General features: G+C 42.5%; 1 protein-coding gene across 3 annotated transcripts in view; it reads left to right on the top strand.

Moving 5' to 3' along the window:
• The first annotated feature begins 575 nt into the window (after positions 1–575).
• HLTF (helicase like transcription factor) overlaps positions 576–12,473 on the top strand; it is a 31,492-nt gene continuing 19,594 nt past the window's right edge. For 2 of the 3 annotated variants that reach the window (XM_048505455.1, XM_048505453.1), the window contains exons 1-11: positions 576–710; positions 2,747–2,936; positions 4,270–4,436; positions 5,801–5,934; positions 7,921–8,012; positions 8,690–8,764; positions 8,963–9,154; positions 9,352–9,444; positions 10,223–10,256; positions 11,672–11,738; positions 12,035–12,108. In XM_048505455.1, coding sequence (XP_048361412.1) covers positions 691–710; positions 2,747–2,936; positions 4,270–4,436; positions 5,801–5,934; positions 7,921–8,012; positions 8,690–8,764; positions 8,963–9,154; positions 9,352–9,444; positions 10,223–10,256; positions 11,672–11,738; positions 12,035–12,108 — 1,138 coding nt within the window. In that variant the 5' untranslated portion in view covers positions 576–690. The remainder of the gene's footprint in view (positions 711–2,746; positions 2,937–4,269; positions 4,437–5,800; positions 5,935–7,920; positions 8,013–8,689; positions 8,765–8,962; positions 9,155–9,351; positions 9,445–10,222; positions 10,257–11,671; positions 11,739–12,034; positions 12,109–12,473) is intronic. The other variant, XM_048505454.1, reaches the window with a different exon arrangement.

Raw genomic sequence — 12,473 nt, 5'->3', positions numbered from 1 at the left:
TTCATATATAACGATTGCAACTCTTTATAAATCTGCTGAGCTGAATCGACCTTATGTGATAGAAGCAGAAAGAAATAGGAGCCGGGTGGCGCTTTAAAAGACGCAACGGCGAGATCCTCGACACAAGTACTCACATTTAAACCTGTATTAACTCGAGTTTACTCCTAGGTAACTGCGCTCAAGATTGCACAGAAACAAGCTTTTTAAAGCGTAAATTATAATGGATTAAGATCCAGGTCATTTAACACGTGTTGGTTTGGGAATAAACTGAAGTCAGTGGATCTTACTGCAGGGGAAACTAGCTTTGGCTCCAGCTAAGCTGTCAATTGACAGACACGCGCGAAAAAGAAAGCGACTCGGTACTTCCGCCTTTCGGGAGAGCAACACACAGCCACGCCCACATATGCTAATTAGGTCTCCCCAGCCTTCTCGTCACTCCCGGCGCCAAAGTGGGTTAAAACAAGCCAATAGGAGAAGGGTCCCTCTCTGTCCTGGTATCCTATTGGTCAAACTTCCACAAAAGCCTCTCCGTGATTGGGGAGGACGATTGTCAATTAGTTTGAACACGTAAGAGACTGTGGCGCTGAAAAAGACTTGAGCTCAGAGGCGGTCCTGAATCGTTTGAGTGGCGCGCGGCCTGTGGGATCGAAAAAGAGGCCTGGCGGCTTCGCTGCTGTCCCGGGTGCCGTCATGGCTTGGAAGTACCTGAAGTAAGTGGAGGAGGAGGCCGCCCCAAAGTATAGATAGTGAAGATGCCGGCCTCCTCTGGTCCTTTGTCTCCGGTGGTTGGGGGCAGTGGGAAGGGTCGGGAGAAGCGGCCACGGTGCTCTTCTGCTTAGTGACTGAGGCCCCTTCTGCACATGCAGAAGAATGCACATTCAATCCACTTTCACAATTGTTTGATTTTGCTGTTCCACACAGTAAAATGGGTTGAAAGTGCATTCTTCTGCATGTGCAGAAAGGGCCTGAGCCTTTGGGTAAGAGAAGCAAAAGTGGGGGAAAGGATTTATAACGAGTCGTCTTAGTGGGCTTTGCGGGGTAGGTAGGCATCCATATGGAGTAGATGGACACTTGGTCTCCTCCCTCCTCTCCTCCATGCCAGGTTTTCCTGGTGCATTTTAGTGCCAGATTAAAGCGTGGATTTGTTCCAATTGTATTTGAAGCGGGTCTGATTTCCAGACTTTGGACCAAGGCCCCTTCCACACATGCAGAATAATGCACTTTCAATCCACTTTGCAACTGGATTTTCCCCTGTGGAATAGCAAAATCCACTTGGCAGTGGTATGGCGCCAATGCCCCATAGCAGGGCTGTGGCATTCTGGGGGAGCGGGTGGTGCTGCAGCAGGGCGCACAGTTCCCTCACTCCACCCCTGCCACTTGCAAACAATTGTGAAAATGGATTCAAAGTGGATTATTCTGCATGTGCGGAAGGAGCCCAAGAGTTCATGGATGGAAAGAATCGATTCTTTGACATCTCCCTGTTTATGTCTGCAGCCTTTTTCTCTTTGCTGTGTCTTGGCATGTTTTCCTTACCTACCCCTTGGCCCAAAATGTTGTGTTATTTGGGCTGCCAAGGCTTTGATGTCGTTATTACAGTATTTGGATTTTGAATGCCTGCCTGCCCTACTCATAGGTAAATATTCCCAGACTGGGTCTTTTTTATGGCCTGCTGGCATTATAGAATTCGTCTTCCAGGAAGAGGAAGTCTTCTTTTGTTTAAGTGAATTTGAATTTTTGCTGAACATATTATTTGTATGTAGAATTTTTCTCCACAAAGTGGAAAAAAGTTCATAAACCAGAGCGTTAACATTTTAATCTTCCAAGTTATTCTGTTACTGACTTTAAAATCTGACAAGTCAAAATTGTAATTAATTGTTCTTTTATTTTTAGCGAACATAGGGAGCAATTTTTATTTATTTTCTTGAATTGGAGAAATGGGAAGTGTTTACGTAAGAGCTGTTAATTTTTACCAGTTTGAGGTATTCCAAACATACTCATAATAATCCTATTCTGTAATTCTCTCTGTAATTTTCCACTCTACTCGTCTTGTGTTCAGAGGAGTTAGATGTTGGTCATGCTGAATTCAGCATTTTTAAATAACGGGTTTTCCTGTTGCTCTTTCCTGTTCTTCCAACTGATCTAATGATGTCCTCAGTTCTTATTCTGAGTTCTTCAAAGTGTGAGCATATTTTTATCTTCCCTGTGTCCTTGGGATAGGACGCATAGATCTAACTACATTTCTGTGAAATGCAGCAGTAGAAAACAATGTGTTGTGTTATGCCACATCTATGCATATTTTTATATGATGTCAGCATAAATGAAGTGAATATGTGTGTTTCCTGAAATCTTCATTAATACTTGCATGTAGAATGACTTTAAATCTTGTCAGATTGTTAGGATTTGGTCAGTACAATCTGATGAAGAGTTATTCTAGTTTAAGACAGTTTAAACCAATGAATTTCAGCCAGAGTTACTCGCATATATTTGCATGACATGTCTCCAACGTTTGTTATCAAGATTTCGTTACTCTTTCAGATCTGATAAAAGTGGTATGACTGTTCCTCTCCTTCCCAACATTTGATGATTTGGATAGTCTATTTTTTGCATATAGTAGGAACTAAACTGGTTAAGAATGAATTCAAATAAAATCCCAAATAAAATTATATACATGCTTACTCTTGAAAGCAAAAAAAAAATAATCCAAGTTTTAACTGAAGTCTTTCTTTTGTAATATTTGCTTCTGCAGTGACTTTTCCTGGGACTTAGATCCTGATTTGTATGGAGATAGGCTTTACAATCCCTTTACTCGAGAACTGTATTCTCCTTTAGAAGAATTGTTGGGGATAGGTGGCACCGCAGATGAAGATATAGATTCAGCTGTCTTATTTGGAACTCTGCGAGGCAATGTGGTTGGATTGCGCTACTATACGGGTGTGGTAAGTCCAAGAAGTAGAATAGTTTGGATTTATATCCCCCCCTTTCTCTCCTGCAGGAGACTCAAAGGGGCTTACAATCTCCTTGCCCTTCCCCCCTCACAACAAACACCCTGTGAGGTAGGTGGGGCTGAGAGAGCTTCAAGAAGCTGTGACTAGCCCAAGGTCACCCAGCTGGCATGTGTGGGAGTGCACAGGCTAATCTGAATTCCCCAGATAAGCCTCTACAGCTCAGGCGGCAGAGCTGGGAATCAAACCCGGTTCCTCCAGATTAGATACACGAGCTCTTAACGTCCTACGCCACTGCTGCTCCCATCCAAGAAATGGATGCATGGAAAACTTGCTTGATAAACAGAACCACTGATTTTCTTGCTTCTTCCTGCCTTCCCCTGCCCATCCCACAGTAGTTTCTCTCACTTAACTGATCATCATTTCAGAATGGTCAAAAGATTTGGGGAGGTTTCCCTGCTGGCTTTTCTTTATTTTTGTGTTTAAAGTCTGTTGCTGGAGCAATAGACTGAAGCAATGAACCCCATGAAATTGACCAGGCTGTTTCAGCGATCTGTCACTGGGTAAAAGATGGCCTCTCTATCCTGCCCCCCCCCCCCCACCAGTGGCAGGCAGTTTCCCAAATGATGGTTACATGGCAACAACAAAGAGGCAGTGGGTAGACAAAACAGCGGATTGGCTAGGATAGGGAAGCAAAAAAACGGGAAAAAATAATGATGTGAACAGAAAACTCTAAAGCAAAACTGCAAAGCAACATTAGAGAATTGACTACTTCTCGGCCATGGGGTAAGTAGTACATGCATAAATGGCCTATGACAGGTGATAAAGCTGTTAAAAACCTAGGGTTTTGTTTTGTTCTGTTTCAATAAAATGCTGTTAACTTACAGATATTACTTATACACATTAAAACTGAGATTTTAAAAATGTCACTTAAAATTAAACTCAGATTTGAGAATTTATAAGTATAATTTAGAAAATTATGTAATGCTTTTGATAGTTTAAAATGCTATTGGGGTTAAACTTAGGCTTTTGCATTTACCTCAAAATAGAATGGAACTGTTTCTACATTCAGGTGAACTCCGGCTTTCATCTGAGAATAGGTTTTGCAATGTTGTATCAGGGCTGGTTGTTTTGTGAACAACTAGAGGTGAAAAACTTTATTGCCTGTCTAATTCATTTTGTTTAACGTTTGTGTTGAAAGAATTACTGGTAAAAGTGTAGCATAAAGTTAAACTCCTGTTTCATTAGAAATGCGTTGAGGACAGCATGGTGCAGGTAGAGTCTGAATACTATAAGCCTCAGTAGGCTAATTTGGCTGTTTGTGTAGGTCAATAATAATGAAATGGTGGCACTTCAGCGAGAGCCCAACAACCGATACGACATGAATGCTATAAAAGTAAATAATGTGAATGGAGAGCAAGTAGGCCACATTAAAAAAGAACTGGCTGCAAGTCTGGCACACATCATGGACAACAAACTGGCACAAATAGAAGGGTAAGAGATTTTTTTAGTAAATATACTGGCTTTTCTTCTTTAATCAAATTGTCTGTGCCCCAAGGAGGGCAAATCCTCCAGCAGAGCCCGGCACCACCTCCATAGGTGGGTTCAGCCCCCCCCCCCCAGTGGCGTACCTAGAGGGGCATGAGGGGGCTTGAGCCCCAGGTACCACTTCCTGGGGGCGCATTTTGGTTGTTCCTCAACTGTGCCCCAGTCAGCAACTCCATGAGGAGTTTGGGATGGGCACAGTTGAATGCTGGCAAGCGGGTCAGGCCCTCCCCCAACCCCAGCTGGGCTTGCCCTGCTCCCATTTCCACATGGAGCAGCAAGGGCCCATTTGAGCCTGGCCTCAGTTGGTCTTAGATCTAGCTTTAAACTGGAGACATCAGAGCCTGTCTCACTCTAGCTTTATACTGTTGACTCTGCCCCCCAACCTCCACCTCCAACCCAATATGGAGCTTTGGGGGCAGAGCCAACAATATAAAGCTAGAGGGGGACAGGCTCAGCTTAGTCTGAACCTGGCCTGAGTTGGGCTCAGACAGGCCCTTACAGCTCCAGCCTCCACATGGAGTTGGAAGTGAGTAAGCCCAGCTGACCCTGGTCCCAGTCTCCACATGGCGATTGGGGTGGGGCCAGCCCTGCTTGCTGGCATTCAACTACGCCCCTGTCCTGATGGGACCGGACCAGTGCCTAGGGCGAGTCCTGTTTTAGATCAGTACGCATCTGCCATTTCCTTTGAATTGGGACTTTTCTGTTTTTGTTTTGAAATCTGTAATATGATATAGTGATATAATAAAATGTGTAATAGGTTCTCTGAATTCCCAGCTTTTGTTTAACCAAAGGAAGTCTTTAGCCTTTTTTGTGTGTGACAGAGATGAAAGACGGAAAGGCATATCACAGCAAGAAAAAAAAATGAGATTTGGGAATTTATAGAAACTTTTTCACATATAATTATAACATTAAATTACTGATTTTTTGAAATGTAAAAAAAAAACCCTTGGTACTATGGGAGTGGCAAAGTGACTACTGCCAAAGGACACTGTGCTCTATCAGCAACTAAATAGCAACAGCAAAACCATACTTCCCTCTCCTCATGTGGAAAACGCCTTAGAGTATTCTCCTTTTAAAGTCTATTAATAATGGGTCTACATATGCTATAATGAAGTAAGCTGTACTTAAGCTGTCAGTAGAAATAGTTTTTTTTACCCTTTCCATTTTCAGAATATCTCTTATTCCTTAATTTCTTTTTTATTTTCCCACCAAACTCCTTTTATGGTCCTTTATGTGCTTCCTTTGTTGGAGCAGTGTAGATAGAACTTATTTTTAGGATTTGTAAGTGTTCATTTTTCTTTTTTGTCCAGGGTTGTTCCTTATGGAGCACATAATGCTTTCACTATGCCAGTACTGCTGAGTTTTTGGGGAAAAGCAGAGAATAAGGAAGCGGTTCTGAGGAACCTGTCGTTGGATGGCTTCAAATTGGCTCCTCCAGGAAAATGTAAATTATTATTTATTTTGTGTGTGAGATTTGTGGGAATGCATTTGATCCAACTGATGTACCAGTAGTTTTATTTTCCTTAGTAAACACAGCTTGTTCTGTATTATATGATTTTACAAGTGGGGACCTCCAAGAAACTCGTAGGAGCAATCTTTCCATTCTGCCCCCTTTGCTTCTTCCCCCCCTCCCCTGCTTCTCTCAGTTTCTCCCTCTTTCTCCCCCTTTTATGACACTCCTACATCCCTGTCACTTTCTCTCTCTTCCTGCCCCCTATACCCCATGAGTCTCTGCCCCCCATCACCCTTCTTCCTCTTTTCCCTCAGCAGCATTGGTGGTGGCGTTGCTCCCGGCAACCCACCAGCCCCTCTTCTCTCCTCCCTCCCCTAGTGACAGTGACTCTCCCGGAATCACAGCGGATCTCCTAACTACAGAAATCAGTTCTTATTCGAGTTGCCAGCTCCAGGTTGAGAAATTAATGGAGATTTGGGATGGAGCTTTGGGAGGGCGAAGCTTGAGACGGGAAGTAGCCTCAACAGGGCATAATGCCATAGAGCCCACTCTCCAAAGCAGCTTTTTCTCCCAAGAACTGATCTTTGTCATCTGGAGATCAGTTGTAATTCCAGGTAATCTCCAGCCACAACCTTGCTAGTTCCCCTGGAGGCAGTGGCTGCTTTGGACAGTGGTGGGATTCAAATAATTTAACTGGTTGTTTAGAAGCACCATTTTAACAACCGGTCCTACCGAAGTGTTGTGAACCTGCTGGATTCCACCACTGGCTTTGGAGGATGGAGTTTCTGGCATTATACTTATTTGAGATCCCTCCTTTCCCAAACCCCACCCTCCTCAGCCTCAACCTGGAATTGCTAACTGCCTATCGCCATGGTGGTGAACTTATGGCACTCCAGATGTTCATGGACTACAATTCCCATCAGTCCCTGCCAGCATGGCCAATTGGCCACCACTGGCCCTATCGCCTTGCCACCTAATAGCCAACCTGCCATTATCTGCCCCTCTGTCTACAGCTTTCTTGCTTCCCCCCCCCACCCCCCTGCAGCCTCTAGCATGGAAAGCCTCAGTCTTTCTCCACAGTGGGGGCTAAAGCTGCTTACATTAGTTTCCTTTCCTCCTTTTTATCTGCACAGCAACCCTGTGAGATAGGTTTGGCTGAAAGTATGTGACTGGTCCAAAATCGCCAAGTGAGATTCCTCAGCGAGATGGGAATTCAAACCTTGGTTTCCCAGACCCTGCTTTGTAGCTCTAACTGGACACCACACTGGCATTCATAGGGTAGCTGCTGTTGAACAGTAGCAAGCAGCCAGGCTTAGTTGAGTCATACAAGTCAGGAAGTATCAAATTATCCAGAGGTTGCTGCCAGGCCTATGGTTGCCATCTTCCAGGTGGGAGCTAAAAATTCCCAGCGTTACACCTGAACTCCAAACAGAGATCTGTCTTCCTGGAGAAAATGGCTGTGTGGAGGATGGGCTGTATGGTATTGCTTTCAGCTGAGGCTTCTCCCCTCCCCAAACTCTGCCCTCTTCAGACTCAACCCCAAGATCTCTAGAAATTTCCCAACCTGGAGCTGGTAACCCTAGCTATGAAAGACATCAATTGAACCCCCCACCCCCACCCCAAGGCCCAAATAGGCTGGGAAATAGTTCTCCCCATTCCGCCACCTTTTATAGAAACTGAAACCTGGAATCTGTGGTTGCCCAGCAACAGAACTGAGGGAATCTGTTACTTAAAACTATAGATGCTTCTTTTATCATTTTCAGATTTTTTAAAACCTCCCAGTGTATTGTTGTTAGATTTCCAATTTTTCTGCAAACTTGGGACCCTTTTCAGGTCTGTTGAAATATCTATCCTCTTGCCGGCTTACAGCTCCAGTCACCAGATTTAAGTATCCACAGATTTGGCTGAGTGCAGGAGAATATGTGGGTAAGGGGATATTGTAGATATTAAGTAGTCTTTTCCCCTTTCAAATTACAGCTTTAGGCTTTGGATATAGTGGGACATCAGGAAAAGCTGGAACAAGTTACAGTGCTCCAGTTCGTGCTGCTGTACAAATGACAACTGAACAGGTATAGAGCATGTTCATTTTCCCCCATGAATGTGAGTTGTTGCTGTTTTGAAATTTTAATTTTATTTTAAGTACTAAAATTGTAAACTCATGTAAGCTCAATATCTGTTTGTTCTTTAGAGGTCAACAACAAAATACCCCCACCTTGAAACAGTTCCTTTGTATTATCATATTGTGACAGTGAAACAAAGTCACGTTAACCATGGTTAGATGGTTGAAACATAAATTTAGTTCCTTCAAGTCATAAAATGTGTTTGAACTGGGTAGGAACTTTGCAGCAGTTATCTGCCTTTCATCCATTTTTAGTCAGATGTGGCCTACTACTGTGAAATTTCCATTTAGCAAGTTTTTTGTTCGTATTGTCAGCTGGTGGGCATCAGTTCTTGGCAACTTTCCTCTTTTGAAATAAAAAGAAGTGAAGAGTTAAAATGTTTTTTGCCTTAATTGTGCCAACTTATCATTGAATCTTATGTAAGTAACTAACAGAATTGCTGATAGAATTGAGTAATTGAATATATAACTCAGATAGGATCCAAAAACCTAGGGCTTAGATATGGTCCCTTTCTTATTTTATAACCTTAGGATGCTGTTATTTAAAGCATCTTATTTTGGTCATTGCCAACTGACACACCTTACTTCTTATTTTAAAGTAACTTTTTTGTTCATCTTCTGTTGTAGTTGAAGACTGAGTTTGACAAACTGTTTGAAGATCTGAAAGAAGATGATAAAACACGTGAAATGGAAGCAGCTGAGGTATATATATATATATATTTGGAGATGCTGAATTGGTTTATGTTCTTGGTAAAAGAAACTATTCTGGTGGACAAGTTAAATACAAGGATAGCCATGCAACGCTAGATAATTAAGATGAAAAGAAATAAATCAAACAACCTCTACTTATATTTTTCTGTATGAAGTATATAATGTGATCATTTTGATTCTTTTTTTCAGGCAGTTTTAACACCCTTGCTTCCACATCAGAAACAGTCTTTAGCTTGGATGGTTTTGCGTGAAAACAATAAGGAGTTGCCTCCATTCTGGGAAGAGAGGGAGGACTTCTTCTACAACACAATTACAAACTTTGCTGAAAAAAAGCGACCTGAAAATGTTCTTGGAGGCATACTGGCAGATGATATGGGATTGGTAACTGTATAGGTTTTAATCAGTGTTTTATTTATATTGTTTTAAAATGCACTGTACACCGCCCAGCCCTCCGGGGGTGGGCGGTCTATTAAATTTAACTAATAAATAATAAAAATAAATAAAAGATATATTACACAGAGAAGTGGCATGAGTTTTGAAAAAAAAATACTAGCTTCCACTGTACTTGCATTTTTCAGGGTAAAACGCTTACCACTCTTGCAGTCATCCTTACCAATTTTCACAGTGGCAAACCTCTTCCTCTTGAGAAGAAAAGCAATCAGTTGAAGGAGGTGAGATATATACATTCTTGATGTCAGATCTCTTAATGCCAGTACTTTTATAGTAGTACTGAATCTCAGTCCAGACAAGAATGATGTGCTCTTGTGTAATGACCCAGCTGCCCAGGGATTGAAAAGTCAGCCTGTCCTGGAAGGGGTTACACTCCTACTGAAGGAACAGGTTTGTATTTTAGAGGTGTTGCTGGATCATGGTTTACAGTAAGACCTGCACTGGGCATAGATAGATTTGTTTCGAGGCTCAATTAAAGATGCTTACCTTTAGAGCCCTGAATGGCTAAGGACCATCTCCTCCCATATTATCCAGCCCACCAGTAAAAATCTGCCTCGCATGATCTGTTCTCTGTGCCCCCCTCCCCTTCAGATGTGAGGTGGGTGGCAACCAGAGTCAAGGGGTTTTTCGGTCATGGTTGCTTGATCATGGAATGCCCTTTTTGAAACTAACCTGATGCTTACATTGTTCTCTTTTGGGTGCCAGGCCAAAACATTTATCTTCACTCAGGCTTTTGATTTTATTATTATTATAATCTTGTATGTATGTAATTAATTATAATAATAGTGTTCCTTTAGTCTGAAAATTGTTTTTTAAGCTGCTCAGTTGTCTCATTTTTTATGCCCTGGCTGTGTTTCACTGTTGTATCATGACTAATAAGTTCTAATGTTTTGTTTTTATTATGGTTTATTTTGTAAAATGACTTAGGCAAGTTCCATGGAGAGGTAACATTTTTATAGATAATAGTTTACAAAACCCTAAAAAACATTTTTTTTGTAGGAATACTCTCTTCAGCAGAAACATAACTTAAAAGGTAATTTGTTTGAAATTTATACTATTTACCTAGAGATATCCTTTTTAACTCTGCTTTGTCAAATCGCTGTATCTAATTTTGACCTCGTTTTGGGTCAGAGACATGGGGTTCTTTCCCTGTGAACCTGCTGAAAGTTCCAGGTTTGCAGAAAAATCTGCAATCTAGAAACAAACAAAAACCTATTGGAATGACCCCCCTCTCTCCAATAGAAGCAACATCTATAGATCTAAGAGATAGAGTACCCCTGAAATCCCAGCACTAGGTTCTGAGATCTTGGTGTCCATGTTCAGGATTGCTATGAAGCTGCAGCAGTCCTTCTGAGTCAATTTTTGTTGGTCAAAAGAAGGGATGGGAGGGGGTCACTGGAAAAGGTAAAAGATGGAAGGGTGTGGAGGAAGCAGAAAATGAGGGCAGTAAGAGTGGAGAACTGAAAAGGTAGTAAAGTGGGTGGGAAAGAAGGAAAAGGAGGGAAGGAGGGAAAGATGAAGATGAGGGGACAGATAAAGGTTGGTTGGGAAGGAGGAGGGAGATGAAGAAGTAGAAAAAGAGGATCTGCCTGAGAAGGATAAGGAAATAGTGGTGGCTGGTGGTGGTGGTGGTGGTGGTGGGGGGGGGGGGGGATGCCAGTAGCAGAATGGGGCTTGGACAGATTTATGGAGGAGAAGTCGATCTATGGCTACCAATCTTGATCCTCCTTGATCTGAGATTGCAAATGCCTTAACAGACCAGGTGCTCAGGAGCAACCACCACAGAAGGCCATTGCGTTCACACCCTGCATGTGAGCTCCCAAAGGCACCTGGAGCTGGACTAGATGGACTCTGGTCTGATCCAGCAGGCTTGTTCTTATGTTCTTATGAGGTGTTTCCTGTGAGTCATTGTGAGTTTCCCCTCAATTGTAGGAGTTAAATTTGAGAATTTCTGATGTCTACACAAAAGGGGTCTCCAACATTTTTCTGCCTGAGGGCACCTTTGAAGTTCTGATAGAGGGCAGTGGACACAACAATGAAACGAGAGTGTTGGAGCCAGCCACAAAATGTCAAGTGGTGAGGTTATGCGTAATTCTGATAGTAGCTCCAACATTTCAGGCAGGAGCTCTGCTTAACAGGGTGCCTTTTAAAATTAATGTTGCTTAAACACAGCTTACCTTCAGTCATGCAGAGAAGATCCATGTGTGGTGGCGGCAACTACTGCCAAAACATTTTTTAAAATGTGCAGCCCATCGCATTTCCAGTTGCCTGGCTGGACAAAAGCCTCACTTGACCCTACCCACTTTCTAAAAATATTTGATGAACACCAAGAAAGGTGTTGGTGGCTGCTGTGGTGCCCACAAGCACCATGTTGGAGACCCCTGGTATAATGTATAGTTTCTTTCTAATAGTTTAACTTTTTCTTGTTGGTGCCTGATTGTTTTGAAGGACCCAGTGTTTTGGAAACAGAAGAAGAAAATGATTCTGTTCTGCCTCAGTCATCTTGTCCAAAAAGGTAAGAATCTGAAAAAGTTCTGGTTGTGGTGGGTTTTCCGGGGGTGTGTGGCCGTGGTCTGGTAGATCTTGTTCCTAACGTTTCACCTGCATCTGTGACTGGCATCTTCAGAGGTATATCACAGAGGGAAGTCTGTTGAGGTGTGTTGGTCTCAGCTGGTGATTGGGGAGGCTTACTGTAAACACTCCTACTTTGTATAGGCTATACAAATAAGTTGTCTGTCAAATTATTAGGTGCTATATGTGGCTTTGGAATATTCCATGTACTTACTATTGTTTTCTTTCTGAATGTTTTAGAGATAAAGAGAAGAAATTCACAAACACAGTCAGTAGTGACTCGGAGCCTGAAGAGAAGATAACACTAATAAACAGTAAGACTTATTTAATGTGTTTATTTGTGATGATGTTCGCGAAATATCTTCATTCATTTGTGGAGCAATCCTGTGTAGAGTTATTCACGTCTACGCCTATTGAAATGAATGAGCTTAGACTGAAAAAGAAGAAGAGTTGGCTTTTATACGTTTGCCTTAAGTTGTCTCAAAGTAGCTTACAATCCGAATCCCTTCCTCTCCCCACAACAGGAACCTTGTGAGGTAGAGGGGGCTGAGAGAGTTCTGAGAGAGCTGTGACTGACCCAGGGTCACCTAGCAGGCTTTGAGGCGGGAATTAAATTTGGTTCTCTTAGAGTCTGCCACTCATGTGGAGGAGCGGGGAGTAAAACCTGGTTCTCCAGATT

This window comes from Sphaerodactylus townsendi, linkage group LG08 (genome assembly GCF_021028975.2).
Source record: "Sphaerodactylus townsendi isolate TG3544 linkage group LG08, MPM_Stown_v2.3, whole genome shotgun sequence".
NCBI lineage: Eukaryota > Metazoa > Chordata > Lepidosauria > Squamata > Sphaerodactylidae > Sphaerodactylus > Sphaerodactylus townsendi.
The sequence above is the reverse complement of the archived record's forward strand: the minus strand, read 5'-3'. Positions and strand labels throughout refer to the sequence as shown.